This window comes from Aethalodelphis obliquidens, unplaced genomic scaffold, assembly GCF_003676395.1.
Source record: "Aethalodelphis obliquidens isolate GAN/ISIS:26980383/991018 unplaced genomic scaffold, ASM367639v1 scaffold2, whole genome shotgun sequence".
NCBI lineage: Eukaryota > Metazoa > Chordata > Mammalia > Artiodactyla > Delphinidae > Aethalodelphis > Aethalodelphis obliquidens.
The window spans coordinates 11252597-11269296 of NW_020837946.1; the positions used below are offsets into that span (position 1 = coordinate 11252597).

The window sequence follows — 16700 nt, forward strand, 5'->3', positions numbered from 1 at the left end:
TGATCTAGATCTTATAGTCACAAATTTGAACAAGGCTCCTTTCTCTGTGTATATATGGGTAATAGCTCTCCTTCAGTGAAGGAGAACAGCCAGCTGTTTGTTTACCTTGCTCTCCTTTACAACCTTTGTTGCCTTTTTCTCCAATTGGTCCAGGGGTTCCTGGTAGTCCATTCTTGCCTGGTTTACCTCTTGGCCCACAGGGTCCTAGGCAAAAAAAAACAACATTGTATTGAATGGATCATATAGAAAAAAATGCAGGGTGGCCGACCATCCCAGTTTACCCAAGACTTCTACAGTTTCAGCAATAAAAGTCCTGCAAAGAGAACAGACTGGGCAAACTGGGACAGTTGGTCATCCAACATGTTACACTCTACTTCCCAGGGGGGAAAAAAAAAACCCTGAAAAGTGAACTAGGAGTATATGAAATACAGCAGTTTAAAATTGTGCTACCATTTTGATTTATGTTGCTCCAGAATTCACTATGCCCTTGTATTGATCAAAGTAATAAATCGTCTCTCTCTTATCTCCCAGGTGATTCAGGCAAACGTAGAACACAACAATTCTGTTCAGAAGTCTATTACAATATGCTAAGACTATAAAAAAGGGTTAGTCAATTTCCATGAACCAATATTTTGAAAAGATTTCATAATATTAAGCATACATTTGCATTTACTACTATTCCAAGTACTGTACAAACTGTTAGAAAAGTATAAATACCTGAAACTCAGGTTTATTTGGGCAATCACTTATAAATAGTCAGAACTCTAAGAATGACAGTTGTCAGAGAAGATAGACTTCATACTTTTACCTTAACCAAAAAAATCCTGAGTTTCCTAAAGTGTATTTGTTCAAGTTTATACTATACACAACAGTTTTCAATAGACTCAAAAGGAGTTTTACTTGCTGGTCAAGAGTAAAATGAGCTCAATGCTAAAGCTGATTATTAAAAACACTGTAATGTGTAACATTTTCTGTGAAGTTGTATCATTTGTTTCCAAAGCTCTTTACAGGTATTTTGGTTCAACTGCTTCCTAGTGGTCCCAGTCAATGCTGCCAGTTCCACACCTGGGTTTCCCGGTAGCCCCGGGGGCCCAGGTTCTCCTTGCATCCCTGGTTCTCCAGCTGGGCCAGGTGGGCCTGGGCTTCCTGGAAGGGAGATGATCTTCACTGTGCCAGGGTCTCCACGTACACCTATTGACATGAACATATAAGAAGATGATGGCTTTCCTGATGAGTTACTGTTTCTTCATGGACAGCAATACTAAAGAAATCATATTTACCAGGTGGTCCTTTTGGCCCAATTCGCCCTGGAGGTCCACTTGGTCCCAGAAATCCTGAATTACCCTTCTCCCCTTAAAAAAAAATAAAAAGGCAATGTGATGCCACATAGAACAATGGGTTTCCTAGCTCTTTAGGTTGATGGTCGACTCTAGATAATGGCAGTTATGACCGGAGGTTATGAGTTCTGTGACAATGGCTGCAACTTAGTTATATTTGTGTGGGTTGTGGAATTTCACTTGGACCCCATTAGCCATGTAGCCATGTTTAATGTCTATTAAAAATATATTCTAGAAGTAGGCATTAAGAACTAGTATTTTAGCATTGAAGGGGAAGGATTCCTAAGAGTTCACTTTTTAAGTTCAGAAACCTATTCAATTTAATATTTAAGGTAAAATATGAAGTGACATTAAAACCTATTTTAGCACTTCCTAGTGAATTATATTCGTTATCAATAGTTATCTACTTTATCAGCTTATTACTCTAGCTTTACTAGTAGCCCAAAGTTAGTTATGTCAGAAACTCTCATGAGCTCATATGGAATATCTACTTTGACGTAAACTATGAAAGTGGTAAGATTTCTCTCCCAAACAGTCTTTGACATGAATGAAATGTTACCAAGAACCATCGATTTGGAGAAATATTCTCTTTTAAAAAATCTTGACAAAATGTAGACATTACATCTGATTACTTAGAAAGAACTTAATACTAAACATGATATTCATAGCAGAAATATAATAAAACAATTATATTACCCAAAGGTAACTGGCAACTACACTATAAATTATCCACTGGATATCAGAACTTGAGGATAGTGTTAACATTTGCTTACATCTACCAGAAGAGGCCTAAGTATTTTTCCCTTTGGGGATTAAAAGTTTCCACATAAAGAACTGCAAACTCATAGGTAGCGCCAGATGACAGACAGTCTTATTCTGGAATCTAAGAGACTAATTGAATGTGTTTCATGGAACATATTCCAAAGAACTGATTTTACGAATCTTCCCTCTATATACCTGTAAATATTTCACCAGAATATTTCTTTCTTTAGTAGGGCCTTTCTATAAGTTTTCAAGTCTTAGCTGCTCCTGTTCTGAGACTCGGGGCAGTGGCAGGTGCACACCTTTTCCCCAGGCTGTCTGACAGTGTTCACCAACCCAGTGTCTAGGGAGACTCCTCAAAATCACTTGCTTTGATTTCTTCTTTGCTATTTTGCTCCTTGAAGAGCCAGTGGTTGAAAGCATTGAAAAGGCTCTCTTTAAACTCCAGCTTGTCCTCCCTCAGACCTGGAAAAGTTTGTCTTTCACAGAAACATGGTTTTGTTCACTTTGGTTGAAATTCTTGTGTAGCATCTATTTAGTCTACGATAATAGATTCCCTGCACACACAAAACAATACCAGAGGATTTAACCAGCTAAGACAACAAATCCAATATTCAAAATGTCATTTGAGGTCATAGCACCCTTATGGAAGATTTGAGAATTATTTTCTGAAACCTGAAGTTTAAATTTATGTGTATGAACATTTTAAACTTAAAATCTCCAAATTACATGTCTTCTCTGATTAAAAACATAATACATGTGCCCCATAAAAAAACAAGTGCTTGAATCTGCATATAAAAATTTACTTGCCCTCCCCCATTATCAGCTTGGTGAATATTCTTTTAGATTTTCAGCTTCTTAAAATTATCACACATGCACAAAGTAAAATAAACCATTCAAAGCAATACTGTTGCCACTGATGTAGTTCCTTATCCCCCAGCCCGACACACATCAGTACTCTCAAAGGTAACCACTTTAAACTGTTCCTGTTTTGAGTTTTTCTATAGTTTCCATCCTTAAGGTATGGTTTAATTTTGAAGGCCCCTGGGGTTGTGTGCTGGTGAAGTCTTCCTTCTTCGTTCATACTGAGGTCCTATTTGTACCCCAACTGTCTGTGGTGACCGTAGGGGTTCAGTAAACATTTGTGTACCCTAAAATATGAATCATGGTCATTGTCTTTGCATCCGAAGAGTAGTGCACAAAAACAGTACCTTTCATGCCCGGAAATCCATAGAATCCAGGATCACCTCTGACCCCTGGCAGACCTGGGGCACCTGGTACTCCCTATATTTTAAATAAGAAAGAGCAGAACAACAGACATATTTTTAAAATCACAATACTCACTACAGTTTGTTTTTTTTTAAAGCATATAGGATATAATACTATGTTGGGTCAGAATGAGTTAAAGTTGTCAGACATCATTTTTACATTCCAATCCAGTATTTCACCTCCTGTAACTCCTGTGCCACCTACCTCACCTTATGACTGTCATTTTCAATAAGAAAGAAGTAAAAACTACCCTTAAGCCCAAAAGCCAACATAACTTCTCATGTTAATGTGTGTCGGTGTGAGTATTGGATACAATTGGATATTCTGGATTCTAAAGTGAACTGCCCAGTATTTGAAGATCTTTCAGGAAGAATAGGTACCAGATTGCCAGGATGAAAATTATAATTTGTATTTGTAATTCTTGCAAAGGCAACAGAGTTGCTGTTGAATTGTAGCACCCACCATCATTCTAACTAAGCCATCAGGGTTATAACTTACTCTGGTCAGAGTGATAGAAGTAAAGGTTCCAGGGATGGGAGCATGAAGGGGTTGACAGGGGAGTTTTGACATGCATGTTTGGCAAAGATGCAGTGGTCTGACCGGGCAGAGATGCTCCCTCCTTATGAGGTTCAGACTAATTGCTGAACCTCAGCAAGATGCTCAAGCAAGGCCATCGGAGGAGCGGGGAGGAAACAGGGCTTCCGAAAAGAGTTCTAGTCAGAATGTATATTGCATCTACTCTTATACTGTCCATATGAATGAGACAGAATGCTATTACTTGAAAACAATGAATTGAAGGTCACGAAAAATGCCGACAATAACAAAACTGGTCTTTCAGCCTGCTGTCTTTGGAGCTAGAAAATGAAAGAAAGAACAGTTCTATTTCTTAGATGAGGTGGTGTGAGGTTAAAAAAGGAGAGAGAGGGCTTCCCTGGTGGCGCAGTGGTTGAGAGTCCGCCTGCCGATGCAGGGGACGCGGGTTCGTGCCCCGGTCCGGGAGGATCCCACGTGCCACGGAGCGGCTGGGCCCGTGAGCCATGGCCGCTGAGCCTGCGCGTCTGGAGCCTGTGCTCCGCAATGGGAGAAGCCACAGCAGTGAGAGGCCCGCGTACCACAAAAAAAAAAAAAAAAAAGGAGAGAGAGCAAACAACCATGTGATCAAGGAGTCTTAGGCTTCTGAAGTCTGGCCTGTTCTCCAGTGGTAAAGATAACCAGGGAGGAAGCTCTGGTGCCAGGCCCTGCCCTAGGGTGGAGAAGAAGCTGCTTCCTGCAAGGAGAGAGCGGTTAAGGGCAAGGAGTCAGTTTAGATATCCATCAAGAAGAATTTTCTTTCAAGCGCAAATGTAGACGCCTAGACTAACCTTGGAGGCACAGGGGATTTAAGAGAGATCGCATTTCCAAACCAGACTTTCCACATCCCAGTGTCCTTGGAAGGACTTTCAGTGTGATCATAGGATTAGTGTTTGCCACTTTCAAAGAATCACGGAGAACATGAGAAATACCTAAGACTGGAGTTGGGCAAATATCTCACTTAAAAAAAAAGTTTTAAAAAGGTAGATTCTGGAAACCAAATACCAAGAGAGCTTAAGAGAGTGTAACATGTTTCCTGACAAGAAGCCATGCTGAAGAACCTCATTACCCATCACAAGGAAACACAGAACATCTCTGACATAACCGATTTCCTCATTAGTTTCCAAGAATTTGATGTAAACAGAGGGATCAGGTTTTTCAAATATGCTGTTAAGAGAAAGCTAGGGAAGGTGCCGTAGTGTTGAGTGAGATGCTGTGAATTGAGAGATTTTAATAGGCTGGAAACATGAGCCTGAAGGAACAAGATGATAACTAAGGAAGGTAAATGTGTAAGTTCTGCCCTTATGTCGCAAGTATACAAATAGACAAGACAAAAAGTAACGGAGAGGGCTTTCCTGGTGGCGCAGTAGTTAAGAATCCACCTGCCAATGCAGGGGATGCGGGTTCCAGCCCTGGTCCAGGAAGATCCCACATGCCGTGGAGCAACTAAGCCCGTGAGCCACAGCAAGTGAGCCTGTGCTCTAGAGCACGCGAGCCACAACTACTGAGCCCACGTGCCACAACTACTGAACCCAGCGTGCCTAGGGCCCGTGCTCCACAGCAAGAGAAGCCACTGCCGTGAGAAGCCCGTGCACCGCAGCGTAGAGTAGCCCCACTCGCTGCAACTAGAGAAAGCCCACATGCAGCACGAAGACCCAACGCAGCCAAAAATAAAAATAAAAAAAAAAGTAATGGAGAGAACTTAGTAGCAGTTCATGAGGAAAAGGCACAAGGTCTTTCGTTGACTATAAGCTCAATGTGTGATGACTGTGTGGTAATGAGGCTGCCAAACAGCTCATGTGGAATTTTAGGTTGGATTGTAAAACAGAATGTTCAGGATAGTGAGACTCTTCCATCCTCTAGCCACTCCGTGGGGTACTGAGTTCTTACTCCTGTAAGGTGTTTGTCCCAGGGGCTGCATTTTTAAGGTATTGACAAACTAAGATATATTCAGAATAGAGGCAGAGCTGATGACATCTTAAACTGAATTTGAGAGAAAAAAAAACCATGTATTTATTGAGAAAGAAAATAGAAGGAAATGGCAGTTATTTACAAATACTGGAAGGTATGTCATGGGGAGAAAATAAATAGACATTTAGGGGATGGCAAAGATAATTTTTTTTTTTTTTGGCGATACGCGGGCCTCTCACTGTAGTGGCCTCTCCCGTTGCGGAGCACAGGCTCCGGATGCGCAGGCTCAGCGGCCATGGCTCACGGGCCCAGCCGCTCCGCGGCATGTGGGATCTTCCCGGACCGGGGCACGAACCCGTGTCCCTTGCATCGGCAGACGGACTCTCAACCACTGCGCCACCAGGGAAGCCCGGCAAAGATCATTTTGAAAGCATATTAATAGAGAAAAATTATGTTGTCATCTAGAATGGAACTGTTCAGAGTCTAAACAAGAAAAGGTCGGGAATGACATAGAGAAGGGTCCCATATGGACCAAACTTTCAGAGGCCTCTTGGAGACCAAATCTGTCCAACTCTTAAGATTCTTTGAACCTTCTGGACTCCATCTTTTTTGGGGTGCACTACACAGAAGCATCACAAGTGGGAAATTTTTGTTGCCTCCAGTTACATCTGATCCTGGCAATCGATTTAGAAGAATCTAAGACGTCAAAATAATTTTCCACACTTACCGGATGACCTGGTGGCCCCATGTCTCCTACAGTTCCAGGCGGACCTCTTGGGCCAGGTTGGCCCATAAATCCCTTGTCTCCTTTTATGCCTTCTACGGGACCCCCTTTAGGTCCAGGGGGACCAGGCTCACCTGAATTTACAAAAAGCCTGTCAGTATTGCCACTCAGGGGGCTTTGCAGCTCCTGTCAGTTACCCTTTTGAATGAAGAGCAAACTCTGTACTTTATCGTTACAGCGAACATACTTTGCCTCGTGGGGTGTGACAGGATTGTGAATGAGATAATGCCAGCCAAGCGCCTGGCACAAGGCAGGAACTGCTTCTCCCTGATGACGGTCTGTTAGAGCAGGGTCTGTGTCTAACCCAGTACCTTATACAGAGTAGGAACTCAATAAATATTGATGAATGGATGCATCTCTCTCTTCCAGGCTCATTAATTTGGTATGTACTAATTTTTCAAACAGGTCCGTCTGCCTCAACACCAACAGCCTTACTGCACCCCATGTGAGGACAGGTGGGCATGGGAAGCCAGAGGAGACCAGAGGGGAAAAGAAGCAAGATGGTCACGAGAAGATTGAAAGACATCAAATGTTACTTTCACTCCTTCATCGTATTTAGAAGTAGATCCTCTACCTGGGTTTCCTCTTCTGCCAGGTGGACCTCGATCTCCTTTTTGGCCAGGGATGATTGAACCAGGAAAGCCTGGTGGCCCTTGAGGTCCTGTCATGCCAATGGGCCCTCGAGGCCCAGCATCTCCCACTGGCCCTTTCCTGCCAGGGAGGCCCGGCAAGCCTGGGGCTCCCCTGTCTCCTTTGGCTCCTGCAAAGAAAAACGCCTGGTAAGTTCCTGTAATGCCCCTATATGTGGTGTTATAGTTTGTGATTATCCCTAATAATGTAGACACTTTGATTAAAGGTGTTAAGCTTCACAAGATAATTTTTTTTAAGAGGCTGACAAAAGAGATACAGGTCTACAAGGACTGGGTCTAGACTAGACTCAATTCTGACTCCACTTAGCTGTTTGATCCTGATAAAGTCTCTTCACTGTTACAAGTCTCCGTTTTCTTATTTAAAAAATGAAGGTGAGGCCTCTGGCCTTCCAAGATGGCCCACACTCTGTCTATGGAGTGTGTATCTCCCTGAATAAACCTTCCTTCACTTTACTGTGTCTTGCTCTTGAATTCTTGCCTGCACAAAGCCAAGAACCCACACTGGGCGGCCATCCCAGGGACTCGGACATGACTTGGGATGTGACCATCCTCTCGCACCCCACTCTCTTTCCTGTAGCATCTTTTCTGGCACCCAGTGCGGGGCCTCCAAGGCCATAATCTCGATCCGCCTGTTGGGCTATGGCTCCCCTCTGAAGGGTGGCTGGGCCTTATCCTGAGCCACGTAGATTCGAGTAGCCCGTTAAGGGGCAGCTGACGTCACCTGCAGGATCTGCCAGAGACCAGTTCTCTGGCTGTGAAGAAGCGCACTGAGGCCAAGGCTTTTCCCCCTCAGTCTTTCTCATTCTCCTATTGCTCTATCTCTTTGGACGTGAAAAGATCCACCCAGATGACCACCAAACATCCAAATTAAGACTGCGCGGCAAGTAATTGACAACTTGGCTGGGTCTAAAGAACTCCTGCCAGGGGGCTTATCTGGTGGCGCAGTGGTTGAGAATCCGCCTGCCAATGCAGGGGACACGGGTTTGATCCCTGGTCCGGGAGGATCCCACATGCCGCGGAGCAACTAGGCCCGTGAGCCACAACTACTGAGCCTGTGCGTTTGGAGCCTGTGCTCTGCAACAGGAGAGGCTGCGATAGTGAGAGGCCCGCGCACCGCGATGAAGAGTGGTCCCCGCTTGCCACAACTAGAGAAAGCCCTCGCAGAGAAACGAAGACCCAGCACAGCCAAAAAAAAAATAATAATAAAAATTTAAAAAAATAAAAAATGAAGGTGATATCTGACTTAACTCAGTTTTTTAAATATCAAGTGAGAGAATATACAGATGGAAAAGCATGGTGTGACCTTTAAAGTACTCTGTCCATGTAAGCCATAATCATTATTATCTGGTGATATTTAATTACAATGATATTATTCAATCACTGATAATTCAATAGAGCACTAAAAAGCTAAACTTCGGGACTTCCCTGGTGTCACAGTGGTTAAGAATCCACCTGCTGATGCAGGGGACAAGGGTTCGAGCCCTGGTCCAGGGAGATCCCACATGCTGCGGAGCAACTAATCCCGAGCCTGCAAGCCACAACTACTGAAGCTCGCGCGCCTAGAGCTCTGCAATGAGAAGCCACCGCATGAGAAGCCCACGCACCACAACGAAGAGTAGTCCCCGCTCGCTGCAACTAGAGAAAGCCCGCCCGCAGCAACAAGGACCCAAGCAGCCAAAAGTAAATAAATAAATACATACATACATTAAAAAAAAAAAAGCTAAACTTCATGGCTGGTTTGTGCATTTAAAGTGTTGCCCAGACAAACCCAGAAAAAGGAACGACAAAGTTGCCATCCCCATTCTGTCCTCTGATTCTCCCCCATAACACAAACACTAGTCTGGAAGGGACAAATGTGGTGAGAGGTTTGGATTTACCAGAGAAGACCCTGCAAAAGGTCACAACTTAATACTAATATTTTTCATCTCAGAGAACTTTCAAGAAATTGTGCTTTGACATTCATAAATGGAAGATGTTGCTTGAATTGAAAATAATCTCTCCCTCTTCTCTCCCATCTTTGTGTTATTCTAGAAGTGGTAAATGGCATGAAAATGGGAGACAGAAGAAAGGAAGAAGGACAAGTGAGGAGGGGGCTGGTGGCTTTATGCAGGGAAGGCTTAGGGGGATGATGAAAATAAAATTGATGACTATTGAATATCTAGCCCTTTGTCTATCATGTTCTTTAGCTTTTTTTATGCCTGCAATTTATACTTTTAAAAGAAAGTATTTAGATGATTTCAGCTCTCTTCAAGCTCTGAAATGCTGTAATTGTACGACAGGGTCTGGCAATGGTCTGAGGCACCAGGATGCTGTCTTGAGTTGTATATTCCATGTCCATGAAGATGCTTCCTTGTTTTACAATATGATTTCTTTTTGGGATTTGGGAGAATTAAAACTAATTAAAAGGATTCATACCTTCCAAGTATCAATGACCTCGTCTCCATATTTATTTATCCTAGAGGGACTGAGGTGCATAATCATTTGCTTTCATAGTTAGGCTATTTGTTGTTTTTAAAGGCTTTTTAATTTAAGATTTGATCGTTTGGTATCAAATTTTATTTCCAATTAAATGCTAAAGTGTCCTCATTACACATGGTTAAACTGTGAGCTTAGCCTAGGAAAATGAACGGAAACTCCCCTTTTGACCATAATTCTAAAACTAGGTTATGAGAAGCCTTTATGTTCACGAGGGAGGGAAGGGTCTGAGAGACGTGCAGACATTGAGCTCAACCAAAACGACTATCGCATCATCCAGAAACAGGAAAGAACGGCTCTTGTCTACTTTCACGTTGAGCTGGGAGGTCAGAGCAGTTCCTGCCCCGTGGGGTTTCTCTGTAGCATCAGGCTACTCTTTGCTGGTTCTTTTGAGCATCAATAACCAGAGGCCGTCACTGGGCTTAGGAATCTTTGCTAATAAAATACTCCTACCTACAGGACCTACGGCTGAGAAGGGTCAATAAAAGGTACAAACAATCTAGTATTTCTTCTGGCAGGTTTCTATACAAAATGGAAAAAGTTAAAAGAAGTGGCTTATCTTATGAAACACTGGCATGAGAAATCCAGACTGGCAGTCTGTCAAACAAAAACTTGTATATTCTTTGAATGACATATTCAGTAAGTTGCCGTGTCTGAGATGCTGAGAGAGTTACCGGGAATCCCTGAATAAACAGTAACCCGAGCCACAAGCTGGCTCTGGGAGGTTGGAATCAGACCTATGAAGATAACAAGGTGGGAAAGGATTAGTGTTATTACTGCATCTCAGAACAGCAGGGAGAGGAAACTCCTTGAGAAGCTATCAATTCCACCTCCAACTTTTTAGGAGGTGATACATTTAAACCATGCTAACAACATCGAAGCAAATACAGAAGTCTTTTTCATGTTTAAAGACCTTCATGGAAGGAAATTCCAAAATTGGATCACAGTGTTTAGTTTGTTCATTTCGTGGTGATGGTAATAATGAAGCATTTTTACTTGAACACTAAGAATATACATATGCTATATTACCACTGGGACTTCTTTAATTCAGTATGCTAAGTTTATTTTATCTATCAGGCATATTAAATTAGATTCTATCCTTGAAAATGTATATCACCAGATTCAGGAAGGAAGAACTGCTCACCTTGAGGACCAGGTTTCCCTCTTGGGCCTGGAAGTGCTCCCAGCAAACCTGAAAGAGAAAATTTTGGCATTTTAATATTCTATACATACAGTTAATTTATATATACATATAAAAATGTATATGTATTTATATATATAAATTGTGAAACTGACCAATGTATATAAAATTTATTCCACTTGGTCAATTTCACTTTGGTTACAGAAAGAATTATCACATACCCAGAACACATTAAATATCATCAGTTCCGTCAGGGAAGAATTTCTAGAGCCATGAAGGATTACAGTGACACTAATTATTCTATGAAAAAGAAAACTAGTGTATCCAAAATGATGAGCAAGCGGTACCTGTTTCTCCTTTTTCTCCAGCTGGACCAGGAATTCCATCACGTCCTTGATTACCTCTCTCACCCGCTGGTCCAGGATTTCCTGGGAATCCTGGAGGGCCTGGAAAAAAAAAGCCATTCAAAGAGAGGACTTACTTCCTATCAGTGGCCTAATGTGAACCCCAGATGTGTGGAATTCTGCGAAATGTGTTCATTTTTTAGAACTGAAGCTATATGAAGCTAAATTCACAGTGAAAACCATGGACAGGTTAGTGCTACCATGAGGATTTTTCACTTTGGAACGTGTAGATCAGCTGATCTTTGAATTAGATCCGTATAATACCTAACCTCACTTTTCTGCATTGTTGTCTGAAGACTGGGTAACTGGGAGCTACCTTCTAAGGAGCAGTCATGGGTCAGAGGTACCGGTAGACAGAGATTCCAGCCTCAGAAGAAAATATGCTTCCCTCACAAAAGGGAACTAGACAAAGTACAAAAATGGAACCTGGAGGGCCTTTTATTCCTGGAGAGCCAGGGAAACCTTTGATTCCTTTAGACCCCAAATCACCATCAGGACCGGGCTTTCCTATAAATGAAGAGAGAGGGGAAGGAAAAAAAGAAAACCAAAAGATAAATGATTCCAGCAATGGTTGAAACAGTCAGCTCTTACAGTCAACTGCGCTCAAGCTGGCCTTCAAGGGGCACTCCTGCGACCAGTCACTTCAGGCTGTTATTTCCCCAGAGAAGCACAGCAGAGACATGGCCAATCATTTTCAAAGGTGTGCATACCCCAGCCCCTTGGACCGCTCAATATCTGATTTATTACTTTAATTGGGAGTTAGCAGCAAAGCCACTGAACCTTTCCGTTTTTGAAAAGATAGTTTAAATATTGTCTTTAGGTAAGACCTGAAGCTGCAAACCAGTGGCCTGGCAGTTGTTTTTGATCAAAGTGAAAACTTCAACCCAAATAACAAGCAAATAAGAAAGCAAGCCGATGTTTAAACTGGAAACAGCAACAACAAAACCCTTAGAACAACAGTGCTATGGGTTAAACTGTGTTGCTCCCAAATGCATATGATGAAGTCCTAACTCCCTAGTATTTCAGAATATCACTGCATTTGGAGGTAGGTCTTTATTGTCTTTTTTTTTTCTTTCTTTCTCTTTGGCCATGCCACACGGCTTGTGGGATCTTAGTTCCTTGATCAGGGATTGAACCCAGGCCCCTGGAGGAGTCCTAACCACTGGACCACCAGGGAATTCCCAAGTAGGGTCTTTAAAGAAGCAATTAAGTTAAAATGAGGTCACCAAGGCAGTACCTAACATAATATGACTGATATCCTTATAAGAAAAGATTGGGACACAGACACACAGAGGAAAGACACCTGGAGAAGGTGGCCACCTACAAGCTAACGAGAGAGGCCTCAGAAGAAATCAACCCTGCCGACACCTGGATCTCAGACTCCCAGCCTCCAGAACTAGGAGAAAATTAATTTCTGTTTAAGTTACCCAATCTGTGGTATTTGCTTTGGAAGCCCTGGAAAACCAATACAAATATAAAGTTGGACAACAAGCTAACATTTCAGGTCTTTAGGCTGAATTCATTGAGGCAGCACCCCCGAAGTTTTGTTTACAGGAGGAGGTTTTTAGATTTCAGGTCACCAAAGTCGACTGAAATGGGCTCCTTGCGATTCATTTGCCATTTCTTAGTGTCTTCGAATTTGAAGATCAGATTTGAATAAAATCAATTGTAGTACAAAAGCCTAAACTGCTTTCCATTTACTATTCTAGGAGGCAAGGGCCATACCACACTTCTCGCTTGCAGCTTTCGGGTTGCAAAACCAGAGCTCACCTGGGTGGCCAGGGCTTCCGGGATTCCCAGGAACTCCCTCTGGTGCAGCAGGGCCCGAACATCCAGGTGTGCCAGGTGGCCCTCTACCTCCTTTCTTTCCCATGTCACCTGGCAATCCTGGATCTCCCTTAAATTCAGTCAAACACCTTTAAAATTCTCATAAGCAGGATATGTGATCAGAATTAAGTATAAACTAGGTTGGTTTCTATTTATGTATTTATTTATTTAGCAATTCATGGTAAGTGTCTGCTGTGTGCTACCACCCTGATAGCTGCTGGGAACAGGATGGCTACATAATTTGTGGGGTGCAGTGCAAAATGAAAATGCAGCTCTCTTTAAAAGAACTTTTAAAAAGTAATTGAAGACAGAAATGGCAGAGCATTAAACCAAACATGGAGTCCTTGTCAGCACGGGACCTCTGTGGCTACATGAGTCCTGTGCCCAAGAAGCCAGGAATATAATAGTAACCATGTACGAATATGTGATGGATACAGTCCCTGCCTTCATGGAGCTTTAGAGACCAGTGGGAGATAGACACTAAATAAGGTCAGAAAGAAATAGAACAAATGGATGTGTGTTCTTCATATACTCTGCATGCAGATAAACGTATGTCAACCACATGTAAAAAAAGAAACAAACAAAAACACAAACTTCCCATGGTTTAATATTCCTTAAATCTGTACTTCACTTTTATGATAAGCCAGAACATATGGATTTGATAGTAACTTACAAAATCTTGATGGTAGCTGACTAAGATTCATTATTCTGTTACTAAGATTTGCCAGCATGATAAAACCAGCACATTCTGTGTTCAACGCATAGTTTAAAAAATTTCTCCTGTGGTTACCTATGAAAACTTTAAATGAAACTATTCATTAGTTGAATGTGAATTAAGTCAAATATGATTCCTCACTCAGGAAAAATTTCAGCGGAAGGAGTCTCTTTCTGGTTTTCTGAGGACCTCGTTAAAAATAAAGGGCAAAGGAAATTTGTTTGAACTCCAAGTAGTAAAGGGTTACTTTCTCGGGTCTTTGTGGTTTCTAAAAGTTTTCTTTCTTGTTGTGTTACAGCTGGAGGAAATCTTTAGGCAAGGTGGTGTTTTATAGGCTCAAAAGAGAGTCAGGGAGAAAGTCTCCTAAGTAATGATTTTTATACTTTTTGGAAGTCTGATGAAAAATAACAGACTCCTAAAAAAAACAAAAACAAAAACTGTATCCAAACAATTTTCATTCGATTTCTTTGGATACAATAGGCTTCCCCAGGGATCCATGGAATCCCATGTGAAGAACCCCGCTTGTGGGAATTTCTATTAATTATTCTCTATCGCTCTAGCTCTGGCCCTTGTGTAACTGCTATATGCAGAAAGGATGGAAGAAGATAAACCTAAAAGAACAGCTGAGCCACACTGAAACCTTTGGTTGCTGCATGATACCACATGCAAGGGAGGGCTTTGGCATCCAGTCTCTAGTTGACAGAGCACAAGCGCTGAGAACACTGTGACAAGATAGAAAATCTTCTGTGTAATGCAACAACAAGAAACTTTTAAAACGATTAAGAAAGATAAATGTATATATCTTAGGATTTTTTTTTGGTTTTGCTTTTTAATAATGCTCTAAATTTATTTTATTTTTCATCTTTTATTGTGTTTAAGAAGACAAGTATTTTTTATTACAAAGTTGGAACATTTATTTTTGTAAGCCTATGTGAGATGAGTCTATAGCAGAGACTGGCCACTTTGTAGCACAAGAAAAACAAATACTGCCCTGGCAACTTGTATGGGCTTGTGATCACTACCTCCTCCTGGTAGCACACTTAAATTGCAGGGTTGGTTATGAGAAATTCCTTGGGGGTTGAAACTGGAGGGAATAAACTCAGAAATTGAAGTTCTGTGATAGGCATCCTTAGTTATAGAAAGAGGGGAGAAAACCTCAAATAACTGTCTGAAAATACAGTAATATTTTCAATTTTCTTTGCCCACAATGAATCCAGATACTTGTTGATATTTAAAGGGACTCATTCCACCACCAAAACATAAATACTTCAGTGGCCTATATACCTTTGGTCCTGGTGGTCCTGGCCTTGTACCTTCTGAATAACCTGGCTCTCCCTTATCTCCTTGGGGACCATGAGTACCTGGGAGGCCTGGTCTTCCAGCTAGACCTGGGAATCCCATAGTTCCCTTCATTCCTTTAGTACCTGAAATTAGGAAAGAAATCAGGTAGATTGGTAAAGGCAGAGATCTTGAAGGGTTCTACTTCTCACCTTTTCACAAACCACCTTTCTCCCAAGAAGCTGGTTTTTCAGAAGCACTGATGTGTCAGATAGTCTTTTTTGTTTTTCAATTTTTTAAAAATTGGAGTATAATTGCTTTACAATGTTGTGTCAGTTTCTGTTGTACAACGAAGTGAATCAGCTATATGTATACATATATCCCCTCCCTCTTGGACCTCCCTCCCACCCCCCCATCCCACTTATTAGAGAAATGCAAATCAAAACTACAATGAGGTATGACCTCACACCAGTCAGAATGGCCATCATCAAAAAAGATCTACAAACAAAAAATGCTGGAGAGGATGTGGAGAAAAGGGAATCCTCTTGCACTGTTGGTGGGAATGTAAATTGCTACATCCCACTATGGAGAACAGTATGGAGCTTCCTTAAAAAACTAAAAACAGGTAGTCTTAATGGATGATTTTTACACAATGTAAATGTTTATTTTGTTCTCACTCATGTTCTGGTTGCATACAGTACATTTGTCTAGAAGCAAATCTAGTTGTTTTACACCAACTTTCTACCAAGTAGAAAACCAAAATGACAACACAGAAAATCTAGAATTAGGACCCATCTTGAGGCTGTAGGCTCGTAACAGGACATTATGCATTACCTGGCACCCCCATGTTTCCCATGCTTCCTGGCACACCACGTGGTCCTGGCTCACCAGGATTCCCAATGCTGCCTGGATCTCCTCTGGAGTCTTGAGAACAAATAAATAGTCATACGCTCTGTGTAGTTCCTGGACATAGTAGATGCTCAATAAACACTTGTTGCTTGCACAAATGAATGAATCCAGCGCAGCCAGACCATCTGGTTTAGGTACTTGTTTAGCTGCATTTATGCCTTCAAATAAGGAAGGGACTGGTGACTCAGAAAATGTAAAATTAGAGAAAGTTAGATTTTTGTCAGCAGGCCTGGATTTCAAACATCAGAATCATCCTAGGACCAAAGCCAGCAGGAAAGAGGGGGCTCCTGTGACAATATAGTAACAGATTTTCAAATGCAATATGAAAATTTTATTACAATGCAATAAATTTCATCACAGATGTTGTCACGGGGAATAGGGGGCTACATTATTTGTTTAAAAAATGACTTTGCAAACTCAATAACTTGTTTAAAATAGAAAGAGGCAAATTTGAAAACCTCTAAAGCATTATCTTACTTTCTTCTAGGATATATGAGGTTGTAATAAATTATAGTTTAGAATACATATCAGCTATTTCAAAATAAAATTTTGAGTGCAAAGCAGAACTTCACGTAGGTTAACATTTTTTAGTTAATACAGGCTGACTACAATTTGGTTAAATTATAAGAAATATACTTTGGTTAAATTATAAGAAGCAAATTTCTGTT

General features: G+C 41.6%; 1 protein-coding gene across 1 annotated transcript in view; it reads right to left on the reverse strand.

The window, feature by feature from the left end:
- COL4A3 (collagen type IV alpha 3 chain) overlaps positions 1-16700 on the reverse strand; it is a 133620-nt gene that overhangs the window by 6795 nt on the left and 110125 nt on the right. The window contains exons 36-47 of the mRNA XM_027119737.1: positions 15958-16047; positions 15130-15269; positions 13074-13200; positions 11730-11810; positions 11247-11345; positions 10903-10950; positions 7208-7393; positions 6577-6707; positions 3311-3383; positions 1281-1352; positions 1066-1191; positions 106-204 (exon numbers count right to left, since the gene is read on the reverse strand). Of these exons, the coding sequence (XP_026975538.1) occupies positions 106-204; positions 1066-1191; positions 1281-1352; positions 3311-3383; positions 6577-6707; positions 7208-7393; positions 10903-10950; positions 11247-11345; positions 11730-11810; positions 13074-13200; positions 15130-15269; positions 15958-16047 (1272 nt within the window). The remainder of the gene's footprint in view (positions 1-105; positions 205-1065; positions 1192-1280; positions 1353-3310; positions 3384-6576; positions 6708-7207; positions 7394-10902; positions 10951-11246; positions 11346-11729; positions 11811-13073; positions 13201-15129; positions 15270-15957; positions 16048-16700) is intronic.